This window comes from Amborella trichopoda, chromosome 4 (genome assembly GCF_054954075.1).
Source record: "Amborella trichopoda isolate Santa Cruz 75 chromosome 4, AtrichopodaSantaCruz75HAP2 v2.0, whole genome shotgun sequence".
Classification (NCBI taxonomy): Eukaryota; Viridiplantae; Streptophyta; class Magnoliopsida; order Amborellales; family Amborellaceae; genus Amborella; species Amborella trichopoda.
In genome coordinates this window covers 9,614,397-9,641,366 of record NC_142339.1, presented here as the reverse complement: position 1 = coordinate 9,641,366, position 26,970 = coordinate 9,614,397, and the positions used below count along the sequence as shown (strand labels likewise).

General features: G+C 35.4%; 1 protein-coding gene across 2 annotated transcripts; it reads left to right on the top strand.

Moving 5' to 3' along the window:
• Positions 1–9,279: 9,279 nt before the first annotated feature.
• On the top strand, positions 9,280–26,751 carry LOC18442918 (chaperone protein dnaJ A7A, chloroplastic). Of its 2 annotated transcripts, none has more exons than XM_011628232.3 (9): positions 9,280–9,403; positions 10,671–10,884; positions 21,835–21,973; positions 22,078–22,135; positions 24,312–24,354; positions 24,520–24,568; positions 24,883–24,963; positions 25,416–25,838; positions 26,100–26,751. In XM_011628232.3, the coding sequence occupies exons 2-9, from the start codon at positions 10,754–10,756 to the stop codon at positions 26,529–26,531; spliced, it is 1,356 nt and encodes a 451-aa protein (XP_011626534.2). In that variant the 5' UTR covers positions 9,280–9,403; positions 10,671–10,753; the 3' UTR covers positions 26,532–26,751. The 2 variants fall into 2 exon arrangements, with proteins under 2 accessions (XP_011626534.2, XP_088720997.1); XM_088864871.1 differs by having other exon boundaries at positions 26,052–26,751.
• The last annotated feature ends 219 nt before the right edge of the window (positions 26,752–26,970 follow it).

Sequence of the window (26,970 nt, the reverse complement as noted above, 5' to 3'; positions counted from 1 at the left end):
CTGAAAAAAAATAATTTAGAACTGTCTTTATTCAATGATACTCTTACAACCAATCATTTTGAAATTTTAGGGACAAAAATGATTGTGACCTCCATATATAAAAGATAAATAGTCTCTCTATAGAGAATCGCATATAAACAACAATTTTGTTGAGACTTCTCTCTCTCTCCCAAAAACAAAAAAAACAAAAAGCAGAAAACGGGGTGGGGCATTTAATTGGTTTCTAAAGGAAAAATTTTATATAAGGTTACAATCTTAAAATGTAGAAATAAAGATACACCTCAAAAATCCATTGAAAAAGGTTGTTTTGATGTTGAAAGCCCTCTAATTGATGTTGAGATGTATGCATATGACAAACAAAAAAAAAAGGTTTTGAGTTAAGGAATAAAGCATTTTGCAACACATTATCTAGACCGTCTATTTTCGAGATTTTCATATGTTTATAGGTCTACTTGATTTTAACCATTTTTGGAGTTCAAAGTTTTTATAATTAGATATGAAAATAGTTTTTTAGATTATCCTAATAATTTTTTACACCCAAATTACATATTATGATAAAATTTAGAGGTGCGTTTTAATTGAATTGTTTAAAGTTGCAATCTTATAGAAACCACACTCTTCTTTAAAATACCCAGCGGGACCACCAAAACTGCCCGATTCCAATTTGACCAACCAGTTCCAAGTTGACCGGCGGAGCTTGCGAATGCTGGTTATATGGGAATGTATAGAGCATATCTCTAGATATAACCCTCCTTGGCCTGATTTCTCAAGCGCGTATTGGGTTCAATGCGCTAGTTTATAACTTCTAGGAGGTCTCTTGTCCTTGTTAATTTTGAAAGCAAGAACTATGAGACGTGGCTATGCTCTTGGTGCACACAAGTTACACCCAGTAGATCGTTTCTCTTGTCATGCTACTAATCATCAGCTTTCTTCCCAATGAGATTCTAGTTCTCGACAAACTACCTTTTCCAGAGATATGCGATTAAAAATCCCAATGAGATTCTAGTTCTTGACAAATTACCTTTTTAAGAGATCTGCGTTTAAAAAGACGGGCCTACTTGAAGGAATTAATTGGAGTTAGTTTTTTTTTTAAACTGTTAATGAGGTGGTGTCAGTGAAAATGAAAACCACAACATGATAACTAGGGTGTGGGGGATGCTACCACCACGACCCTATCCTGAACTAATCCTACTTGTCAATTCTCAACAAAGATGATTTCAACGATGCAAAGTGGTTCCCATAAAAGTAAGATGTTCTCAAAGAAAGAAAGTGCTCTTACAAGAGTAAGATGTTCTCACATAAGTAACGTGTTCTCACAGCAATAATGTGTCCTCACATAAATAAGGTGTTCCAACGAGGGTAAGGTGATCTCTTTTAGTTGTGGTTTCAAGGTAGTTGTTAATTTATCCCGAGTTAAGTTATCATCATTGTCGTCAAAGTTTTTTCCCAACTAATTGAGGTCAGCTCCTAGAATTGACTTAAACAAAACCTATATTTTACACAAAGAATGTGAAACCAAACTTTCACCAATGACTTACTCGCATCTTGTTGTCAGCAAACGCATCTTGAGGGTATACCCACGGCCTTTACCGTTCACATCAAAAGGCATCCACCTTAGCTACAGGTGGCTGCCCTTCCATGTTCAAAGACGCAAGGACTTTCGGTCTTTTCCCCAGCGTAGGCATATTATTAAGGACATCATATCCAACCCTCCATTGTTGGACATGATGGACTGCCTCAAAAAATGTAAAAAAACTTCCAAAAGCTAAGGAGGTTCCCCTTAGGAAGCCTAGAATATCCCAATTAGATCCAAAATACCCTAATTTAGCCATAGTTTTCCGTTAGTGTTTTTTTTGTGGGTCAGTGGGGAGAGGGCCCCTACCTTTGGTAAGAATTGAGTTTAAGAGATAACGTCACAAATCGTCAAGCACTAACCAATTAAACTTGGGCTCTTTTCTTATTTTAATCTTTGTTATAGAGTGTTGGATACGATGATAGTCTGGCAAATGTTGCTTCTTGTGTCACCTCATCTCTTATGCAAGTTGGAGCCTACAAGGTATTGATGGGAGTTGCTCAACCAGCAAGGTGGGGTGGAATCATTCACACCAAATAGGAGAAATCACTCGAACTCCTTTTGAGAGGACTCTCTCAACTCTAGATGCAACAAAAACTTTCATGCAAGAAATAAATTTTTCATTTAAAATTTCACTCTTATTATCGGCAACCTTACGAGACTCTCAAGGGGCATTTCACAACTTGAAATTTGGCTGCCAAACTTTGAAGTCCCTATAAATTGTAGCAATTTGTCGTTTGGCAATTAGGAATGATATAATGAAAGGAAGTCCAAATTTCTTAAAAATGAAAAAAAAAAAAGTCTTCTATTTCACTACCCCTCCCCATGGAAGGGTAAAATGCCTAAAAAATGGGAAGTGTAGCTTTCCCATTTCTCATACTAAATTATCATTTTGAAAACATGGAGTTAAGTTTCATATTGGTTTTTTTTTTTTCCCCCCCTCAAAATAGGATCAACATGAAATTCTGATGGTGTACGTGCTTCACTAGAGCACATTTTATAGAAAAAATATTATTTTAAATAAATTAAAACGACCAAAATACCCTTGTAGACTCCCAATTTGAAAGTGGTAAGTTCCTAGACTTGTATCGCCCAAAAACCTTAGGACAAATACTCTAAAATAACCTCATAAACACTTAGGGACCATGATAGCCTAATAGACCTTAGCGTACTATTATATATATTGTATACATCCTAAATCATAGACCCCACCTTCCGGAAAGCCCTAGAAGATGTTTTATACCTACCAAAAACCATTAGGATTAAATAAAATCCAAATAGGATTAGAGAAGCTAGAATTTATGTCAAATTGGGACTAGTTCGAACTTGAAAAGTGATAGGATTCAATCCAAAATAAACGTAATGTAGGAGAAGATCTTTTGTCCGGAAAATCAAGGAGAAGGAGCCTTGATGATGCTGGGTATGTTACATATTCTAAGAGGTTTGGCGACAAGAATCCCATTACAGATGTCCAACACCCAGATTCAACCCTACTCAATTTTTTCATAAGCATGAGAAAATGCATAAAAACACATGAAAGAGCTTATATAAAGCTTTATTTCGGGGTCCAATTTATCATCAAGCATCTATGAAACCTTGGAGAATTAAGATCCTTAGACGCATAATTCTTTAGAGACCATAAACCTTAGAGAAATTAGAAACCTCGGAGAGAAAAAAGCTTAGCTTAGGAAAGCCCTAGCCTAGATCTTTAGACATATAATCCTCCATAGCCTTCAAATCCTAGGAACCTAGGTCCATTCAAGCCCTAACCTTAAGTTTAGGAATCTAAAACACTAGAAAAAAATATCTTTCTTAAAACAAATTTAGAGTCTAATTTCAACAACTCAATTCAACAAATTCTTCAAAAAAAAGAAGAAGAAGAAGGCAAAATGAGTAAAAGCAATCCACGGTCTGATACGTGCCCAAAGTCTGCGTTTCGGGCATCCCAAGCCAACCCACCTAGCTTTGATAAAGTTTTTTTTTTTTCTTTTCATTCTAATTACTTTAGAAATAATTGTTTTGATTCGAAAGGTTAGACAGTGCTCCCTACAATCTATAGGGGAATTCATCAATCATGATTAATTTGTCTATGGATTGCAATTCAACTGCCCCAATGAATCTCCATTGATTATAAATTAATTTGATTTAGAGCATAAAATCATAGAAGATTTTATTAAAAACTCTCCTCAGGTTTTGGCTGTAAATAACCACTCAAATGTTTAGATATATTTTAGAAATTTTTATTTTAAAATTTTTTTTTAGTATTTTTTTAGGTGCCACAAATATATGTATAGACTTCCAAATTTTTACCTCAATCTAGTGCATATAAAAAGAATATAAAATTGAAATACTCAAACATGCGTTAGACCGTTCGATCAATATTGCACAGTCGAGATTAATAACATTTTAGGTGAACTATGTAGAGTTTTAGGGTTGTTTTGGTAATTCTTTTAAGGAAAAAGTTTACATAAGGATGCCACCTTATAATGTAGAACTACGGATGCCCTCAAAAATCCATCGAAAAAGGTAGTTTTAATGTTGAAAAAACCTTTTGATTGATCATCTATGTCGAGATATATAACTATGAAAAATAAAAAGATTTTAAGCCTCAAAAATACATTTTACGATATATTATCTACACCGTCCATTTTCAAGATTTTCATATGTTTATAGATCTATTTGATTTTAATCATTTTTTAAATTTAAAATTTTATAATTAAATATAAAAATAGATTTTGAGATAATCTTAAGAACATTTTACATCAAAAATTATATACGATGATAAAATTTGAAGGTGCACCTTACCTCTACACCAACGGATGCATCAGTATGCAAACTACACCCTTCTTTTAAGTGCGTGAGGGTGAGAAGCATATATGAATGGATGGACATCATTTAAATACCATTATCTCTACCACCCTCTTTCTTTTTTGCCATAAAATTTAAATGAGGAGTACATGTGTGTGTGAGATAGAGAGGGAGCCGTACATGTGAGAGAGAGAGAGAAGAGAGGGAGAGAAAGTAGAATGTGGGAGGAAGAACGTTGGATGGGGAGAGAAATATGAGGGGAAAACATGGGGGTGAGAGAGATGGGAAGGGGAGCAAATTATGAGAAAAGAGAGAAAAAGAAGAACATACTTATACTGAGGAGATAGAAACGATGATGTGACTTAATGAGAGGGAGAGATGAATAAAAGATAACAATAGAAGCTACTTAAATTGGGGAGAGAAAGAAGATGAGGTAGCATCACTCTAAGGAAGGAATTACATATGTTTATATTTATCAATACATGTAGGTGAGAGAAAAAGAAAAAGATATGAGAGGGAAATGGAGTAAACAAAAATAAATTAAAAGTATATATATAAAAAGAGGAAGTTACTTAACTTAGAAAGAGAGAGGATGAACGTGGGAAGAGAGGGAAGGTAAATAAATTAAAGAATCCATATGTTTAATGAATGTAAGAGAAAAAGAGAGAAACGTGGAAGGGCGAGAGGGAAAAAAAGTAAATAAAGAGAAATTAAAATACATATATAGAAAGTGGAAGTTACTTAAATTGGAGAGAGGAAAAAAGTGGGAAGAAGAGAGGGAATGAGAGTAAATTAAAGAATATATATATATATATATATATATATATATATATATAGCAATGGTTTCATGCTACGGTTGTATAGCAGTATAATGCAACAACTTTCAAAAACCATGTTATGCCCATTTGTTTGATCCAAATGTTGAAATATACACTCTTTTTATTCTAATGAACAATCACAAAAAAGAAAAATTTGAAAACACAACCTAGAAAGTATTTTTTTAGCCCAATTAACATAAGTTGTTCATTTTGGTAAGATGCTTAGATCTAAGCCTTAGAAGGATTTTTGCATTTCCAATTTTTTTGGATGGCTTATTTTCATTAGATGAATAGTGTTTAAAAAGAAAAAAATTATTTTGAGTTTATAAAAGCTGACATCTTGGAATTCACCAAATGAATGGTCTATATGAGGGGACTCATTTCGATCATATCTAGGGTTCAAATTGAACTTTTTTTTTTTGATTGATTATTGAGATGAAGAGAGTGTTATCACCATTAAATTTGGAACATAATCTCTAGAAACTTCAAGTCTCACACCTAGAGATATGTGCCAAATTTAATGGTGATCCTATAGGGTCCTACACACATAGGTGTGGGAGGGTCTCAGAAGATCATTACTCATATATATATATATATATATATAGAAAAGATGTTATTAGCTCACTAGGCGATAGTTACAGTGTTAGTTTGGGCTAATCTAACGGTCACGACTTCATTTTATAATATAATTTTAATATTTTTTTATAAATCTAAATCATATGAAATTTTAATTGTCGATTTATCTCATCAAGACACATCTAATAAAAATATTTCAAAAATAATTCACAAATCATAAATTGACCAAAATACCCCTAAAACGTTTTGGAGGCATTTTTTGTTACTTTATTTTTTGTGAATTATTGTTTTGATATTTTAATAGATTATCATATTTTTAACGAATAGACACTCAAAATTTCAAGTGATTTGGATTTCTACAAAAATAAAAATTTAAATACGAAATGCAATTGTGAGCATTTGATCAGCCTAGATTCAATCTGGATTAACATTGTTGCTCCTATATATATATATATGAACGACACATGGCAAATATAGAGAGAGAGAGGGTGAAAGGGACAAAAATAGAGAAAGAGAGCAGTAAATGATAAGAATGGAACTAAGAAATAGAAAAGATAAACGTGAGAGAAAAGGAGGAAAGAATAGTAAATTAAGAGAGAGAATGAGAGATTTTTTGACAAATGAAGAGAGAGAGGGAGATTTATTTAAAAAAAGACATGTAGCATGATAATAAGTACGATCTTCTCTTGCTTTATGTAGAGGGTGCAGTTTGTATAGAGCTTAGGCTCTAAACAATCAAATTAGAGCTTACCTTCAAATAGTGTCAAAAAATATGGTTTCAATATTGAAAATCTTTGTGAAAGCCTTAAAATATTTTTTCATTTTTATTTATAAATTTTAAAGCTTAAAAAATAGTATAAATCGACAAATCTACGAAAACTTGAAAATTTTGAAAATTGACGATAAAAAATGCACTACAAAATACACTATTTTCAAAATGTGAAATCCATTTTTTTCTCATGTCTATGCTTCTTGATGTCGAGATGATCAATTTGAGGATATTTGAACATCAAAATAACCTCTTCTAATGAAATTTTTGATGTAGGCTCGAATGTGATTGTTTAGAGCCTCAGCTCTATATAAATTTTTTTCTTATATAGATAATATATAAATATAAATAAGAAAAAGTTTATACGGAGTCGAGGCTCTAAACAATCAAATTAGATCCCACCTCAAAAATTTCATTGGAAGAGGTTGTTTTGATGCCCAAATTTCCTCAAATTGATCATCTCAACATTTAGGATGTTAGGTTCTTTTGATGCCCAAATATCCTTAAATTGATCATCTCAACATCAGGATGCATGGGCTTGAGGAAAAAATGGATTTCAAGTTTTGAAAATGATGCATTTTGTAATGCATTTTTGGACCACCAATTTTCAAGTTTTCATAGATTTGCTCGATCTACAATATTTTTTTGGATTTAATTTTTATAATTAAAGATGAAAATATATTATAAGGCTATCACAAATATTTCCAGTAAATTGAAACCAAATTTCTCGATACTATTTGAAGGTACACTTTACTTTGATTATTTAAGCCTCAGCTCTATACAAACTGCACCCATATAAATAATATAATATATTATTAAGCCAGAGTTAAGGAGTAGACATGTGTCGTAAGAATAAAAAAAGACCCTATATACAGAGATATTGTAAGGTTCATAACCTTTGAAGAGAAGAGTTTATGTAGGGTATTGGATGCCTAAGAGTTAGGGACTTCAAGATTTTCACGAAATACATTTGAATCTCTGTACCATTTCCTTCCTATGATTTACGTGAGATGTTTCTCTTCAAAACGTCCTTTCTATAATTTTGGCTATTTAAGCATATTTCTCTATCTAAGAATCTCCTTCCCGTAAGAACGGGGTTAGGATTGTGGTGGTAGCATCCCGACACCTAGTTACAACATCGTGATATCCATTCCTACCGCTGACACCTCCAATTAATACCTTCAAAATGTAACTCTCAAAGCTATTGAAAAAATGGGTATTCGTAAGGTAGAATGAGCATTCCATGAAAGAGTACATCTAAGAAAATGTTTTATTAAATGAGTTAAGATTTTTAGCTAATAGAGATGTTTTATTAATTGAGTTAGAGATTTTTAGCTAATAGATATTTAAAGGACAGATATATGGAAAGAAAATCAAGAAAATAGATAGTTTTTATATTTTTAAAGGACAGATATGGAGAGAAATCCAAAAAATAGATAGATTTTTATATTTTTAGAAAGAGAGGAGTATATGAGAGCGGGAGATGGAAAGAAAATCAAGGAGAGAGATAATGAAATATTTTTCTTCATGGGAGAAAGATCATTGAAAATCTTAAATTTAAGGATAATATACTATCCCTCCCTGTATAAACTCACGCGGGAGTCTCTACAATTATATTGATAGAAAATAATTGGTACTACAACTAATATTGATTTAAATAGAAGATAATATACTTAAATTATAATAAAATACTATTGTTATATAATAATTATAATTGTATACTCATATATATCATAGTAGCAAAATAATATCTGATTCTAATAATTAAAATATAATAACCACGTTATTTCATAATATAAATTATAAATATTATCGTTCATTTCAACGTTTAAGTTATTAGTTGTCTATTATTATAATTATAGTTCTAAAAATACTTATATTTCAATAGTGATTATATATTAGTGTTGAATATTTACTATCACTTCGCATGTCCATGTTACTTGTATAAAATGGATAGATAGAAGATATTTCGCATTTTTTTTAATTTTTTTTTGAACTTTTAACACATTTTTTGCCTTGCCGGTATTTGCTCGACTCGAACAAGTTACTTGGACCCGACCCATGGCCGGTTTCCGCAGCAAGTTTATTCAATTGAACACAGGTAGAATAAATGACACCTGTATTTTTACCCCCCGAAAATCAAGTCAATAAGTCTTTTGAGAAAGGAAAGGCAAATGAGTAAATACTTGTTGACGATAAACCACGAGAGGAGCAAGATGATAACATATGAACCCCAATGGTACAATTTACAGAAGGAAAAAGTTTATATAGGGACGAGGCACTAAACAATCAAATTAGAGTGCCTATAAAAAAAGGTTCATTAGAATAAGTTGTTTTGAAGTTGAAATATCTTCAAATCGATCATCTGGATGTTCGAATATTTTCAAATTGATCATCTCAACATCAAAATGCATGGCATGACTAATAAAATAGATTTCAAATTTTCAAGATTTTCAGGTTTTCGTAGATCCTATTTTTTAAATTTTATAATTAAAAATGAAATATATTTTAAAGTTATCACAGAGATTTTTAATATTGAAACTATATTTTTTACACTATTTGAAGGTATAGTGAAACCCCATTTTTTGACACTATTGGAAGTACGCTCTACATTGATTGTTGAGAGCCTCACTTCCATAAAAAATACGTACATTTAAAGGTCACAACGGGGAGAGAGAGAGGAGACGGGGACTTTGTTCTATATTTTCATTCATTGGTTCTAGAATAATCAATCAACACACACCGATAACGGTGTAGGGTTGATTGCATCGTCCCTTCGATACTTCGCCCCGAAAACCTCCTCTAAACCCCTTGCCCACCCCTATCACCACACAAACAAACGCCCCTCTCATCCTTCAGGTAAAGCTTACAGCTCCTCATCCTCTTACTGATTTCGCCAAAAGAATTTTGTTAAATTTCATCTGCTTCTATTGATTCAAGAAGTTACTAATTGAATATCTTTGTTTGGAATATGAGTTGTAGTTTGTATATGCTTTTCTGTTGGTTTTTGAAGCATGTGGTTTCCTTTTTCCTCGTTTTTTTCATTGGGGTGTGAGGTCAATGTTTTGATAATTGTGTTATTATAGTGAAGAAGAGGAGGAAATTTATTTCTGTTTTGAGGGAGTAAGAAGTAGGTTACAGTTTGGAAATGGGGTTTTGTGTGGCTGATTTATGGTTTTTGTAGAGAAGTAGGTTACAGTTTGGAAATGGGGTTTGTCGTTGCTGCTTTATGGTTTTTTGGAGTGCTTTTCTGTGAATGGGTTCGAGTTTCCATAGATTACAATTTATGTTTCTTATTGAGACTTGTGTGGAATGTGTCATTCCTTCATAAGTCTTTCTTATAATTATAGAGTAGAGCTTCAGTTTCTACTTCATTTATCTATGCTTCTTCAATTTGCAGGTTAAGTGTTTCATGAAATGTATGTTAATAGAAGGTAAAATCGATATGCATGATGTTTGGGAAATCTTTTAATCTATTCATTATCTTTAAAGAATAGGATTGTCTTGCTTTTCTGAAGATATGATTTTTCTGTAAGCTACGCAGGGCAGTGAGCCTGCCCTGAAGTTCTTTGAAATTGGTATCCAAATATGAGCGTCTTAGTGTGCACCAGTAGTGTGATAACTCTTTGCTTGCATATGAGATTACCTATTGGTTAATTCTAGTATTCTGCTTTATTTATTTGGTATACATGTGCATAAATGCACCATGGTGGCCTAAAGCTGGAACGTTTGTGTTCCAGCTCTTGTAATCCATTCTTTTAGGGGGTCGGTGGAGGGGGTATTGGGGTTTATTTAATGTCTAAAACTCTTCACCCCCTTGTTATCCTGTACATCTGAAGCCCCTGAGAACCAGATTTGTGTTCATCTGATTGGTTATTTATCCTTATATACTTCCGTAGTTATGCATCATGGTTTGCTCTCATTCCATGTGTCTTGTATATGTTACCAATCCCCCCCCCCCCCCCCCCCCCCCCCCCCCCTTTCCTCTTGTGTGGCTATAATATGTTCCTAGTTAAAAACATGAAAAGTCTCCTCTGTTTTTTGTTTTTTGTTTTCCTTCTACCCATTCACCCAAAGACTTATTTTATATTGTCACGAGGATTATTCTTGTGTACTTCTTTTGCAGTTGAACTTGAAACCAACTGATTACGAAGATATTGGGGATAGTCAATAATCAAAAGCTGTTATCCTTCTCCGAACAATAATTTAATGGCACTTGTGCCGTGTGGAGGTACATGGGTAGTACAATGGGGGATTCGTCCTCAGTGCATGCTAAGATGTTCGTTTCCTCGTGGCACGACGGTTTTCGACTCCAATAAGTTATTGGCATCTCAGTACAGGCAAGTTTCCATACTGCTTTTATGTTAAATAAGGCAGAAAGACTTAGTATTCCCCTTATGTTCTTTTCAGTTTATTGAGAATTTCATTTGTGGCCTCATGCAATTTGTGGCTTAGTTATTGCTGCATAGTAAACCCTTTTTATCATTATCTCTGCATAGTAGGCCCTCTTTATTGTTACTATGGTTGTATTGTATTGATACTTCATGTTAATTATCTGTATCTTATTCAATTTTTCACATTGTATGATTTCTAAAATATCAGCTGCATGCAGCTCAAATATCTAGGACATGGGCAGAGGCTCTATGTATTTATTATTTGTTTAGATTACTAATGTATGTATTTAGTTCATGTATAGGGAAAGAGATTTGTAAAAATGCAATCATCTATAGTTTCTCTTTGAATGCTAGTTCTCTCCATGTTGTCACTTAGATGGAGTGCTCGTGTCCTAGTTTCTTTATGTCTTTCACGTTGGTTGCAATCTTGCAAAGATATTTAGTTTTGTTACTTTCCAGTTTTCAACTTTGCAATTTTGAATAAGTTTTCAATCTCTTTTCGAATATTGCAATTGTAGAGGTTCAACTGGTCACAGTTTATGCAGTTTTTCTTGTGTTATTTTGGTGCCTTAGTTTATTTCTGACCATTATACCTCAAAAAATGATAGAATAGATGTTCAACTGAGGATCTTCATCTCCATCTTAACCTTTTAGAGCTCTTCTCTATGGCCTTAGGAATCTAGTGCTTCTTTTAAAGGGAGCTCCATAATGTAATTGTATTGGCTAGCCATTAACCTTTGGAACTTGGAGTCTTGCAGAAATTGGTTGGGAATAATGAGCTATCAGCTTCCCAAGGTATTCCCCCAGCATGTGCATAGAAAGGCCATTGATGCAGCATATACCTGTATATGGAATAGGCTCACCTTCATGCCATCTGTTAGTTATGTGGGATCCATTTTCCTTTTTGTAATGTTTATTGAGTGTCTTAATCCATGTTCTGATTTCTTTCAAGCTATAAAGATTGATAAGAGCTAAAAAGAAAAGCCTCCTTACAATCTAACTGCAAAATTGCTATGCAGTTAGCTCTAGATGGGCATATACGTGTACATTATTATTGCTTGTTTATGTTGAATTTTAGTTGATTCAAGCTAGGTTAGGGCCAGTTTATTCTGTCCATTATGTTTGTGAAAAATGGGTTCATACATAAATCGTTTGGAGCAGAAATAGGCTTGGCATTAGGGGATTGGCACTGGCAAAAGGTCCCCTATCTGGGGGCATCATGGCAGCACATACCATAAACATGTATGATAAAACTTTATGCGTTCCAAGGAGCAGAAGATTTAATACTCCACCTGATAAACCACTTTTGAGATATGTGAGAGATCTAAAAAGTTCCATACCAGTCTCCTCACACCGAAAACAATATCCTAAAGAAAATATTGATTTGAGGGTCCAAAACTGCTCCAAATCTATTTCTGCCAGCAAATCAAGTTAAGATCGTTCAATTTGAATGGGCACTAGGTCTATTGGATTTGGTGGATTTTTGGAGCTCCATATCAAATTTTATTTGGAAAAGGGGGGAGAGAAAAAGAAAGGCTTGGAGCTCCAAAAATGCATGAATCTAAGGATCTGGAACTTTTTTGGAGCTCCAAATCTAACCTTATTTGGAGGGTCATTATTTGTGGGTGATAATAGAACCTGTTTTTGGGTCTCTCATCCACCTCAAAAGTTGAGTTGGGGAGGATAAGAATTTTTCCTTTCTAAGAAATATGGTAAAACTAATAAGTATTTACTTAAAAAAGGAATTAAAATTATAACTAATTTCACATTGCAAAACCCATAACTAATTATTACATAATTTTTGTGAAATAAAATTCTATCTAAGAATAATGATAAGTATGATTTTTAATAATAATCAATTAAAAAGAAATATTTTATATAAGGTTGCAACCTTACACTATGGAAGTAAGGTGCACCTCAAAGTTCCAATTGAAAAAAGTGATCTGGAGTTGGAAAACCTTCCAACTGATCATTTCAACCTCGAGATGTATGATACAAAGAAAAAAAAAAAAAAGAATTTCAAGTCCTGAAAATAGTTCATCTTATAATAAGTTATCTGGACCATCTATTTTCAAGATTTTGAAATGTTTATATATCTACTTATTTACATTGTTTTTTAGACTTTTAAATTTCATGATTAGGGTTGAACATTAATTTAAACCCATTGTAAGGTTTCTGATACCGGAAATACATCTTCCAACAAAATTAAAAGGTGTGCCTTACTTGTATAGTATAAGTTGGGCACCTTATACAAATCTCACCCCAATTAAAGTGCTTCAATCATTTTTTTTATTTATAATCCTTAGGGAAATTGATTATCAAGCTGCTAGCCTCAGGGAAACCACAAGTATGGTAACCTTTATTTTGGTGAGTCAATGAGGAGAGGGCCCCTACCCTTGATACAAATTGAGCCTAGAACGTAGCAGTGCAAATAGTCAAGCACTAACCAATTAAGCCCAGGCTTTTTCCCCTAAAAAGGTGGTAAGTCAGTGGGGATTTGGGCCCCTACCCTTTGGTGAGAATGGAGTCAGAGACCTCACCATGGGGCTCAGCAATACTGCCACCAAAGCCCTAAGCCATTCTGAAAAGGGGTAAAGTTAGTGGGGATTTGGGACCCTATCCTTTGGTGAGAATGGAGTCCAAGACTTCATCCACGGGGGATGGTAGTACTACCGCCAAGGCCCTAGTCCATTCTCTAAGTATGGTAACCTCAAAAGTACTTTATCTTAAAAGCATTAAATTTAATGTCATCCTTTTTTAAAGGTAACATTCATATCCATTATGACCTACTTAACTTTATCGATTTCTTATCTAGATTCTGTTGCTATTTTTTTGGTCAGTAAAGAATTGCCTTCCTTTTCCTTAAGGCATCTTACATTTCCATTATGACCACATAATGGACCTGTAATCATAAGAGCTGACCACTTCCTCAATTGGTCCTCTAGAGCTTTCCTTCTAATTAACCCAAAGAGGAATTGGCATTTACTGGTTGGATACTCAGCAAGTCAAGAATTGGCTACTCACCATTCCATGGTGATTTTACGACTTGTTGGCATTTATAAATAAAGGCCTACATAAATTTTAAAATAGCTATTTGTAAAAATTAAACACAAAATTATCGACTTAAATTCATAGTAAACTTCAACTCTTAATATTCTGCATATCAATATCAACTAGGTACAAGCAACGTGAAAGAGAGGAGGAAAAGAAACAGGGAAAGGGGAGGGTAGGTTTTCCCCTTTTTTATTTTTTATGTTATATTTTATATTTTATATTTTTTTTGGGGGGGTTTGGGGTGGGGTGGGGGGGGAGGAGTGTTTATAGTACAAATAGTAAATAAAACTTCATAATAAATCCTTTCGAGATGTTTGTGCTCGTCAGAGTTGATCAATGAAAGCTCTCTCAATTAAGGTACTTGCAGAAGTATTTAGTAAGTAAATGAAAGCCCTCTTAATTATGATGTTGTGCAGGCCTATATCATATGTTGTAATTTTCTGGGTACAGTAATACAAATACATCGTCAACATTTCAATAAAGGGCAAGCTTTCTATGCTTCCCCTACAGCATAAAGCTTATATACTTCCCCTTATCCAACCCTCCATTTTGAATGGAGGGTTAAGATTGCCCCAATCACAATTTCACGCCTCTACACTATTTTATTTTTAATTTTTTTCTATAAACTATTTTGACACCAAATTTTGGACGTCCAATCCTCTATTAAACTCGCACTAGCAAAAATATAAAAACAATATTTCCAATAAAATAAAATGACGAAAATACCCCTGAAAGTTTCACATGGTATTTTGGTTATTATATTTTATCGAAAAATTATTTTTAATATTTTTTATAGGTGCGCCCCAATGAGAAGATGGCACGTACCAAATGAGAAGATGGCACGTACCAAAATACCCCTGAAAGTTTCACATGGTATTTTGGTCATTATATTTTATCGAAAAATTATTTTTAATATTTTTTATAGATGCGCCCCAATGAGAAGATGGCACGTACCAAATTTCATATTCATACAATTTGTATAAAAAAAACTAAAAATAAAATACTTTGAGATGTCGGATCTAAGATCAAACGGTGAGTGGCTCTCTTGATCAAAATTGGACGGCTGGATGGTAGGGGAAGCATAGATCTTGTATGCTGTAGGGGAAGTATAGAAACCTTTCCCTTCAATAAATGAAAAATAAAAAATGGAATGAAAAGCAAAGTGTATTTTATAGAAGTATTAGAGAATATCTATTTGGATTTAGAATAAGTAAATGAAAGCCCTCTCAATTATGATGTTGTGCAGGCCTACATCATATGTTGTAGTTTTCTGGGTACAGTAATACAAATACATCGTCAACATTTCAATAAATGAAAAATAAAAAATGGAATGAAAAGCTAAGTGTATTTTATAGAAGTATTAGAAAATATCTATTTGGATCTGGATAAATGTACTTGTTCCTAGAATCTTGTTTAGTAATTCTTCAACCAATATCGATAATAAATAAACTTTTGAAATATGAGTAAAACGAGGATTTTCTAGTGTGTGTGTGTGTATATATATATATATATATATATATATATATATAGGAAAAAGCTGGGGTTAGCCCACGAGCTCATATGAACATATGAGCCCAACAACCCAAATTGAAACTTGGCCGATCTGACAATCACGGATGTCTAGTAGTGTTTGAATTTAATTTTATTTTTCTACAAATCCAAATAATTTGAAATTTTAAGCGTGTGTTCATCAAAAATAAATGAATCTTCGAAAAATATCAAAAAAATATTTTACATGAAATAAATTGACCAAAATGCCCTCGAAAAGTTTCGGGGGGTATTTTGGTCATTTTGTTTTTCTCGAATAATTTTTTTTATATTTTTATTAGGTGCGCCTTGATGAGAAGAACACGCACTTAAAATTTCAAGTGATTTGGATTTGTAGAAAAAAAAAAAATTCAAGCACTATCGGATATCCGTAATTGTCAAATCAGCCCAGATTCAATCGGGGCTTTTGGGCTCATATGTTCATATGAGCTAGTGGGATAACCCCGACTTTTTCCATACATATATATATATATATATATATATATATATATATATATATATATATAAATATAGTTTCATTTGCATTTGGATTCGAAAGAGCCTATCATGGACCCTGGTGTTCTCAACTAAAGAGCATTACGTTAGTTTTATAGTCATATGGTATGGGATTGAGAAATTGGAATTCAGATTTCAAAATGCAATCACTTAAAATCTAGAATTCATAACCATTCATTTTGTTTGAAGAAAAGGAAGTGTATAACAGAAATAAAGCCACAATTCAATATTTAGTTGCTAAGAGGTAGAATTCTTAACAAAGAAGTTTTAGCTCCATAACAGTCTATGCAAAAAAATATTCAGAGTGTGAGATGTTGAATATTTCCAACCCCTGGTTATTATCAGCCCTACAAAATCTCTATTTTTAACACCCATCATAGAATCTTCTATTCAATACAATGAGATTAGGATCTTCCTAGAAAGTATAATATTTTATTGATTTTTGTCTCCTTATCTCTTCATTTCACAGAGTGAGAATGTCAATACCTCTAAATCTCTCCATGCAAATGCTGTGAGAAGACTTATGCATAATGGGCTTTCCATAAAATTGGTAATTCTTTTTTTGACGAAAAATTTGAAAGCTAATGAGGAGGCAGTTTCTCGTGAAATATGTGATTGCTTCCTTGCTTCAAAAGAGAATCTCGAGAAAATGTGTTTACTTGCCAAGTCCGGCCACTATGGCTATGATTAGATCTTTTGGCTACTTTTTAGGAAATTTTGTTTCCATCCAAAATTCGAATTACCTTTAATGGATGCCTTTTCTTAAGGTAACTTACACTTTATTTGTGGACCACAAACTACACTACCTAAATTTTTACATGTACCCTTAGTTGTTAGAGTAAAGCATATGGATCACAATTCCATGGTAAGTGGGTTCACAGTCCCATGTAAAGAGGAGCAGAGGATCCACTCTGGGAGCGGGGAGTGGTGTTTTTGGAGAGAGATCATCCCCTGGGGAGGGTGCTTCCCTTGACTATGTGCTCAGATATATTCATAGAGTGAGCGTAAAGTAGATGTGCACGGGTTCTTGAAAGCATCACCCGACTTACAGGCTGAAATTAGTATGCAAGAAAATTCAATGACTTGAGGTTTTTCTGTTTCTGTCATGATTCTTCTGTTGGAATGCCTCAAGAACTGTCATCCACTTATTTTTTTGAACAATGCCTGGAGATGTAGACGATGGAAGTGCCTTTACAGCCAGAATTCAGTATCAAGTCGTTTGTAGAACGTCAAATCATCAAAAGGAGTGGAGAATCATTTCTCAAGGAGTATTGGCATCTGCAAACTTAATACAATAAAAATTAAACTTTTCAAGCAAAAAAAAACCATTTTTCAAGGATTTGTTGGGGGACTAAGTGCTGTGATTCTTAACCTTGGGCAGAGGATCGGGTGATATGGCTACTTGCAGGGAAATCCTTCAGCCATGGAGGTTGAGGAGTTTATAGAGGCTGTCAAAGGAGTGTTGTTGGCACATTGTGGAGGAAGATGGACTAATGCCTATTCGTCAATCCTCTGGTTCTTTCCAGTTAAATCATTTGTCAGGAATTTGGTGGTGTACTGAAAATAATACACAGTGTGATCAAGCAGTTTGGATCTTTCATTGCTTGTTTTCTATCTCATTAACAGATTCATTGACAAAATATGCGCTGGTGATTCATTTGAGTTAGAGGCTTCTACTTTCCCAAGTGATGGTTATTTTGGTGGTATGCTTTCATGTGGTTCTTTGGAGAAATTGGAAGTAAAGAATAATTAGAGTTCAGGTCAAATGGTAGGTCACATATTAAGTAGCATGGTTGCCGGGATCGCCTACTTTAGTAGGCAATCCTTTCTAGGATCTCGATTATATCGCTCCCAGAACGGATTTCTCAGGCATCTCGTTTTTTTAAATTTTGGGATCTTGATTGTTAGGGATCCCGACTCTTGCTATTAGGGATCTCAATCCCAACCTTAAAGACCAAAACAACAATCAAAATAATGACTTTTTTCATTTGTAGCCAGCTAGCAACATAAACTGTACTTTTAATATAGTTGCATTGCTTGCTTACAATAAATAAAAGGATCCCTTCTTTAAAGAGTATATATAATCCTAAATTGTCATGCACTTTAAGGTAGGTAGCAAGATTGGGATCAAGATCCCAAAATGTCAGGATCAAGATTCCTATAAGGTTGGAATCTCTATCCCTAACATTTGGGGATCTCAATCCCTAATATATGAATTGTATGGACGACGCTTCCAACCATAGGGATCTTCTTGCATTTCATAATCCCCCGCTCCCAATCCCAATCCCAATCCCAGTACCATTTCTGCTCCCGATCCTAGTGACTATGGTGAGTAGAGGCAATGTCATTATCTGGGAAACTTGTTTGCCATTTATGAACTGTCAGCAATGGTAGATATGGGCCATAGGATCACAAACATCCAACTACCAATGATAACATTTGAAGAATGGCATCCCCCAGGTCTGGAAATCTAAACCCCAAGATGATGAATACTCGAAGGACAATTCAGGACCAACAAGTATTGGAAGCTGTCGTGCTGGGACTATTAGCTAGCAATTTGGATGCTGGGACTTTAAGCTGCTGTAGTTTTGGAATTGTTCTTTTGTACTTTTCTTACTTTTTTCCTTCTCCATGAAAAAATGTGTCCAAATTCCATCCCTTTCATTCACTTATTTTGGAAGAAACCTAGAATCTGTAGGCTTGAATTGGGATGGAGCCACGATATTTCTCATTTTGTTGAGGTGGGGAGAGTTGAGAATCCATATTCTTTATTTTCTGGATTTTTCACAGACACTGTGTGCCCAAAAGCTTGCAATCTTTAGAGAAGGTGCTTGAATGAGCTTAAATTGATGAAAAAATGGAACGATATAACCCCAGAAGATCGACTGGTTCTTGAAATGTGGAGTTAAGTATTGCAGACTGATATCAGAGATTCTTGGACAGAAAATGGCTTGAGAGATGTTTATATTTGATGAACTGCATCATGTCATAATTGATAAAGGAAAAATTAGAAAAATTAAATGTGAAACAATTACGTGAAACTTCAGTTTTGAAACAGGATTCTTGTGGAGGACCACGGGAAATAGGTGCAATACGAGCTCATCGGAGTCAAATGGGATCCATTGTGTCTAGGTGAAAGTGCATGAAAAGTAAAACAACTGAAAATTAATTTATGCTTTAAACGACGTTCCTGAGGAATGTTATCAAAACTGGACCGGACCTGGCAGTTCAGCTGGGCCAGTCTGGTCCAAAAGAAAATCGTTATTGATAAATAAAAATCATCCGGAGCCGGTCAAAATCTGGTCTAGCTGATTGGTTCACTCAATAAGTACTGAGTTGGCCAATCCCATTTTACTATTTCTGGCCCCCTAAGGTCCTATCTTTGGGCTAAATTTTCTTTTGCCATATTTGACACCATTTTTTAGAACTTAAGCCCAGATGGCTCACCATCCAATGAGGTCCGCCATTAATTTGAGCAATTCAAATTTGATTTTCTTCATAATAAATTAGTTGTCTTCTAATAGTAGTGTAAATGTGGTTGTTAATGGGCTCTCTAATCTACTTTCTCTCCAATGTGTTTAATCCCTCTCTCTCTCTCTCTCTCTCTCTCTCTCTCTCTCTCTCTCTCTCGCTCTCGCTCTCTCTAGATCGCTTTAATAAGAATCGTTTCTCCATCTATAAATTTATTGTTTTATATGTTTTATAAAATTATTCCTTTTTTCTTTAGTTAAAAAGTACCTTTTTAAGTAAAAATAAAGAACAAGTTCAACTGGTTTGACTGCTGGTTCAATCGCTAAAGGCTGGACTGGACACTTTTTTGGTCCAAAGCCAGTCCAGTTCTCAAAACAGTGGTTGTGACCTTCCTTTTTCTTTTTAATTATGAATTCACTGCTTGAGCTTCCTTGAATTTTGTTACTGTATATAAACAAAAAGGGAATGAAGTAAAATCTTTAATTCATCATGGCAGTGAGTTTCTCATGTGTAATCTTTATGTCTCACTGCTGTGGATTCCAAAGTGTCTAGAGAGTGAATATGGATGTCTACCGATACACAAATCAAAACAATAGGTTAGACCTCTTTTAGCTTTCCACAATCGGTTGTGCTTAGCTGCATCTGCAGGGTTAGGAAGGGAAAGAGAACCACCATCACTGCATCCATCTTGATTCTTTCTTATGAGTGGAATCTTCGCCATAAACACTTGCTTGATAATGTGTGCCGAATAGCTTAGAACCTGTACTGGGGTGGTTCCCATCTGTTCCCAACATTATTCAAAAGATGAGCTTCAGCTTGTGGAAAAATGAGTTGAGATGAATTTGCCGTTATCGACAAACAGCAAGGAACTCCTATCAATATGAAGGAAGAATGGCAACCTGGTGATAAATGAATGACGATATGGTGTATTTTAGGCTAATTTATGTAAACGTGGACACAGTGTACTTTTAGGAAGGGAACATCAAATTCATGTGTAATAGATGTGGGAAAAAAATAGTGGAAAAATAAAAGCGTATATTTGTTGACTTTAAACTGCAGATTTTCTTCAAAAAAAATAATTGTGAAAGCCAATGATTCAAACATTGAAGAAGATAAAGTTGGACATAAAAAACTGAATATAATTTTTAAGCGCATAGCAAGGCAGAGCAATTTCCTTTGTTTCGCAGATTGGGGTAACGTAGTCCCAGTCACATATTTTGGTTGACATAACAGCATGAGAATTGGATGATTTATTTTTTGTCTTTTCTTGTCAGATAAATCACCTACATTCTTTTTTGTTCGAATACATTTGAAATAAGAGTCAAGAAAGGGAAAACTATAAATTTTTATTGTTTTGTTGTTTTTGGTTAAGATAGAAATTCAATGTTTGAAAAGAGTCTTGTCGTGAAAAGTCTTAGCTCTAGAATGAGGAAATAAAGAACCTGAAAAAGACGATGCTGTGGAGAATTGGAGAAAAGACTGATCATATGCCATATGCACAAAGAATTTAAAAAGATTAAGATGACTGAAATGCAGCAAATGCCTTATTGGACTGTGAATTACAGTACCAATGTGGAATACACGAATGTAGGGAGGATTCCATGAAAGTAATATTTTGATGCAAATGACAAAGACGGAGAAGAGAATCTACTTTCTGTTGCGAAGAACTTTACATTGACTCTTCACCAGACTCAAAATTCAAAGGAAATTGCCATTTAAAAAAAAGAAAGTCAAAAGTGTTTTTTAAAGTAGTGGTCTTGTAATGTATTTTGCATGTATGGATAGGCGCTTTGCATTTCCCAAGTGTGGTGTTTGAGGATATGGATGAGCAAAGGTGGATTTTGACATCGTGTATGTAGAACATAGCACTTGCTTGGGTGTATATATACCTCTAAGCAAACATGAATCCTATATTTGACAATGAAAACTTGAGAAACGCGTATGTTTGTGTTCTTTTATGAGAAGGGTGCAATAGTTAATGATTATCAAAACCTGAAATCGTGGAACATCGTTAGAATGTTCACAGCATTTAATGGTGCTTCTTATGTTTCAGTAATTACTTTCGCTTTATTCCCTACATTAATAAAAATATTTGTAAATATATAATGTTATCTTTGTATATATATATATATATATATATATGAGAGAAAGAGAGAGAGATACTTTTTCTTTAACTGCCTTGAAATGGGAATCCTTGTTCACTATTCAGATTCAAATCCGCAATTGTCCCCCCACCCCACCTTCCCTGTTATGTGTGGGATATTAGTTTCTGAGTCTCTCTTATTGGAATGTAATGCCTGAGGGCTTCGTATTGTGAAATTTGTGCAGTTCTAAGGAGAGACATTTGGGATCATCCTCCACAAGTCTATTTTCCCCAGACTCTATGTATGTTTTGTTTAACTCTGGCTTACCTCAGATTCAACGTCATCATCGTATGGGGGCACGATTTGTTGTTAGAGCTGATAGGGTGAGTATATTTTCTCGTCATTATTCATGTTTGATGTTGCTTGTGGTCAAATGTCTATAGTACCTAATGCTTAATATTTGTCATTGGCTTTCTATTGTATGCAGGATTATTATTCTGTACTCGGGGTGTCTAGAAATGCTAGCAAATCTGAAATAAAGAGTGGTGAGGATCTTGTTATGCTGTCTGCTCTCAGTGGCTGTTGGTTATTGGGTTTTCTATATTTCTTATTTTTCTATGTCTTATTTCTATGTTTTTCTTTATTAGTTTTTTTTTTGTTCATGTTTATCAGTACTGGTGTTATTTTTATTATTTCGTGGACATGAAACTTACTTGTTTTAGTTGCTCCAAATGAGTTATGTGGTCAACTGTTGGGAGGGGTCATATTTAAATTTAACAAAGAAATCCAATAATCTCAGTTCTGTTTTGGAGTTGAATCAAAGATTTTTTCCAAGTGTGGTTCCAATCAAAGACTAATGAGTCTTCTCCAAGGAAGATAACAAGTAGTCTTCTCTAGAAAGTCTACCATCTAAGACTTCATCAGACAGCGGAGATGGGGCATTCTACAGTAGTGTTGAATAGTTCTCCATGATGTCCCATCAACAAAGTTTCAGATGGTGGATTTTCTTGGGAGTGCAGCTATAGAATCCTCTGTAGGGGCTATTATTTATTGTGCCAAAAGATTAAAGGATGACTGCTGCAGTCTTTGAATATTTACTATTTTCTCTTAGTTGTTCTGTGTCAAATCTGATATTGGAAAGTGCTACGTCACATGTTAATCTCAGATCTGTGATTTAGAATTCACTTCCACTAGTTGTAAGCAGTTGAGTGCCAATTTTGTCTAACTAGTCAATATAATTAAGCAGTCTATGTTTTGTGGTTGTTTTTTTTTTTTTTTTTAAGTTCTTTTCTGCTTATGTAGAAACAAGGACGTAGTTGAGATTTATGACCAAGAAATACCTAAAGAGATTATTTTCAATGTCTTGGGATGATAATCCTGGAGAATGGAGGGATTGAGAACGTTATCGTGCATAGAATTCGAGCTGATTGGGCGAAGTGATGGGCATCCGGAGTTTTATGTGATCGCCGCATGCTCATGAAACTAAAGGGAAGTTTGATAGAATGGCTATAAGACCAACCATGCTTTATGAGACGGAATGTTAGGCATTTAGGAAACAAGATATCGGTAAGATGAGTGTAGCTAAGGTGATTGAGATGGATGAGTGGGAAGATAAGAAAAGATAGAATTCATAATGAATACATTTGAGGGAATCTAGGGGTGGCTCCAATAGGGGATAAGATGAGGAAAAATAGACTTAGATGGACTAGCCATGTGCAGCGCAGATCTAATATAACACTGGTTAGGAATGGTGACTTAGTTTACATGGAAAGCTCTAAAAAGGCAAGGGGAAGGCCCAAAAGGACTTGATGGAAGTAGTAAAAAGAGATATGGTAACTTATGATCTAATTGAGGGTCTGACTCTTGATAGAATAGAATGGCGCAGCAAGATTCATATAGCCGACCCCAAATAGTTGGGATAAGGCTCGGATGATGATGATGATGAACTCTTTTCTACTTATTCTGAGAATACATATATTACTATTGGTCTTTGAACATCTCTTTCCCTTTACTCTTTCTTGAGGATGTTTGTCTTCTGGAAAATGGCAATTTATGTGATCCTGTTTCAGGCTATTATAGCCCTCACTTATGATTTTTGTCTTGATATTAAAATCCAGATCATCCATTACAGATCACTTGGATCTAGGTGTAGTTTTGGAAAGGGATAGTGAAATTCTGGGAGTACCAATTCTGGTCGAGATGATTGCTTGTATTTGTAATATTTTGTTGCACCAAACATATTGGCTTCTCTTTGGTAATTATTTTTAACTATCTAAGCTCTCATGAAAATTCAATGAACTTCAATTGTACTGATGATCGACTGTGGTGTCCTACCTCAAAGCTTGTGGAGATCATCAAAAGCGTCAAAACTATTTTCATTTACGTTGTAGCCAAGTTTCTATAGGGGCATCTTGATGAAGGTATAAAGCAGATTATTAATTGGAAAAGAAAAGGGGAATATAGCATATTATTTGCTAAAGCAAAGAAAGAGAATTTCACTATCTTTACCCATGTTGTATTCAAATTTCTAGGGCTGTATATCAATAAAGACCAGACAGCAGATTATTTGTTAAAGCAAAACAAAATGAGAATTGCTTGAAGGAAAGCATGCCATGGTTATGAATCTTGTGATTTATCATGTTTGGTTGTGTATCATCCTTCTTATTCCCGGCAGTTGTATATTTATTGTTAGTTATTGACCCTTATTTTCTGATATTTCAGCTTATCGGAAACTTGCAAGGAATTACCATCCTGATGTAAACAAGTGAGTTCAAAATCTTGATCTGCTTACGTTTGTGGCTTGTTCCCTTATGTGAGTAGGTGTGCTGTGTAAAGCTGTAGTTCAAGTGTGTTTGTGGTATGTCTTATTTGTTCGGTTCAATTGGCTTAATCTGAATAAGGCTTCATCCTCTCCTTTTGTATATTGTAGGGAATCTGACGCTGAACAAAAGTTCAAAGAGATCAGTAATGCTTATGAGGTACTTTTTTTTTACTTGTCTCCATGTGATTAGAGATTGTTTTTTTTTTTTTTTTGTTGACAAGGTTACGAATGGGACTTGAGATGTGCTATGAAAACCCAGCCTCTACCGTCTTTACCCAAGCCCAATTCGTAAGATTTGATTGGAGATTGTTCCACTGTTGAAAATAGAATATGTTTAGATATCAATGCAGAAGCTGTCGGCACTGTGACTTCCTCTCTAGCTATGATATTGTTTTTTCCAGTGAAATTTTTCTGGGGATAAATAGTGTTTTCCATTGACTAATGATGGTCTAATTGGACGATGGGATGTAGGTCCTGTCTGATGATGAGAAAAGGTCATTGTATGACAAGTATGGAGAGGCTGGACTCAAGGGTGCTGGCATGGGCACGGGGGTAAGTAATTCCATCTTCTTGCTGCGAGGCAGCTATCAGTTCTATTCCTTCGCCTCAGCACACCTCCCTCTCCCCCCGCGCCCCACCCAAAAAAAAAAAAAAAAAAAGTGATCACCACACCATGTCTTTCTCTGTACTAATAGCTGTAAAATTTCTCCCCAAATATGGCACTCTTTGTTCATATAAATGGCCTCTCTCTCTCTCTCTCTCTCTCTCTCTCTCTCTCTCTCTCTCTCTCCTCCCCCCCCCTCTACCCCACCCCCCCGCCAAAAAGAAAAAATAAAAAAAATCTCCATACAGATTACTGCAATTTTTTCCCCAAAAAATGGCTCCTCTCCTGATATAAATGGCAATCTCTGTGTAGGTGTGTTTATGCACGTGTGTTTGTGTGTGTAAATCATTATAACCCTCCTATGTAAATAGCTACAATCTGCTTTCTCTCTCTCCTGCAGGATTTCAGCAACCCATTCGACCTCTTTGAGTCCCTTTTCGAGGGCATGGGTGGCATGGGGGGTATGGGTGGCATGGGACGTGCTGCTGCCCGTAACCGGCCCACACAGGGTGACGACCAGTCCTATAGCCTCATCCTCAACTTCAAGGATGCTGTCTTTGGCGTCGACAAAGAGATTGATATCACCCGTCTCGAGGCCTGCTCCACCTGTGACGGCTCTGGTGCCAAGCCTGGCACAAAGTCCGTCAAGTGTACCGCATGCAGTGGCCAAGGCCAAGTTGTCACCTCTGCCCGCACCCCACTAGGTGTCTTCCAACAGGTCTCAACATGCAATGTGTGTGGCGGGACCGGCGAGACCTCTACCCCATGCCCTACATGTGGAGGCGACGGCCGAGTATCGAGAACGAAGCGTATAAGCCTTAAGGTGCCAGCCTATGCAACTTGGACACATATATACATTGTTCTTGCCACATGTTGACATGCAAGACACAACACACATCTGATACTCCACTTTGGAAAAACTTGGATACTGTTTTTTTGTCTAGTGTCTTCCCCATTGAAAGTGCTTATTGTCCTAAAATCTCACTTCCCACTCCTTTGTTGTCTCTCTCTCTCTCTCTCTCTCTCTCTCTAACAGGCATCTCTGTCAGACACTGACATTTGTATCCATGTCCTCCTAACATAGGTGCCAGCTGGTGTTGACTCGGGTAGTCGACTTCGGGTTCGCTCTGAGGGTGATGCAGGGCGACGTGGGGGCCCCCTTGGGGACTTATATGTTTTTATTGAGGTTCTTGGGGACCCGGTTTTGAAAAGGGAAGGAACAAATGTTTTGTATACTTGTAAGGTATCTTATATTGATGCAATATTGGGGACGACGGTGAAGGTGCCAACGGTAGATGGGATGGTGGACCTGAAGGTGCCAGCAGGCACACAGCCAGGGACAACGCTGGTGATGGCAAAGAAGGGTGTACCGTATTTGGGGAAGCCCAATGTGCGGGGGGATCAGCTGGTGAAGGTGCAGGTCGAGATACCAAAACGAATCAGTAGTGATGAGAGGAAGCTCATTGAGGAGCTCGCATCATTGAGTAAGGCCAAGACCGCAAATAGCAGGCGGTAGTGGTGACAGTGTTCTCTCTCTCTCTCTCTCTCTTTATTGGTGGTATGAGGCATCTCTCTCTCTCTCTTTTGGGGTATGAGGGCGTGCCTCATATAAATCCTTGAATTTTTTTGTGGGCGGTGATCGTGGATGTTATCTGTTTCTATAGATTTATCATGGTTATCAATGTAATGTTAGGATGTTAATTACTTTTCAAAGGAAATGAAGGAAAATGAAGTCACTGATTGGTGTACCCTGTCAACTCTCTCGCTCTCTCTCTTATCTCGTTGCTGTGTGCGCCTGCCAAGGCTGATGAATGTTGTGTTATACATGTTAAAAATTTCACCTGTTTCGTTAGTTTCTTGATGCCCTTGAAGTTATTTTACCAGGAGACTGGATGAACTGAACTCTGTTAATTCAAGCCTAGAATAGGGGACAGGCCCTGGGCTATTGGCCTAGT

Excerpts from the sequence above, each read along its gene's own strand:
- LOC18442918 (XM_011628232.3), top strand. The coding sequence starts at position 10,754 with ATGGCACTTGTGCCGTGTGGAGGTACATGGGTAGTACAATGGGGGATT. Across the intron at positions 10,885-21,834 it reads TTATTGGCATCTCAGTACAG|TTCTAAGGAGAGACATTTGG; the intron begins GCAAGTTTCCAT and ends AAATTTGTGCAG. Across the intron at positions 25,839-26,099 it reads CGAAGCGTATAAGCCTTAAG|GTGCCAGCTGGTGTTGACTC; the intron begins GTGCCAGCCTAT and ends CTCCTAACATAG.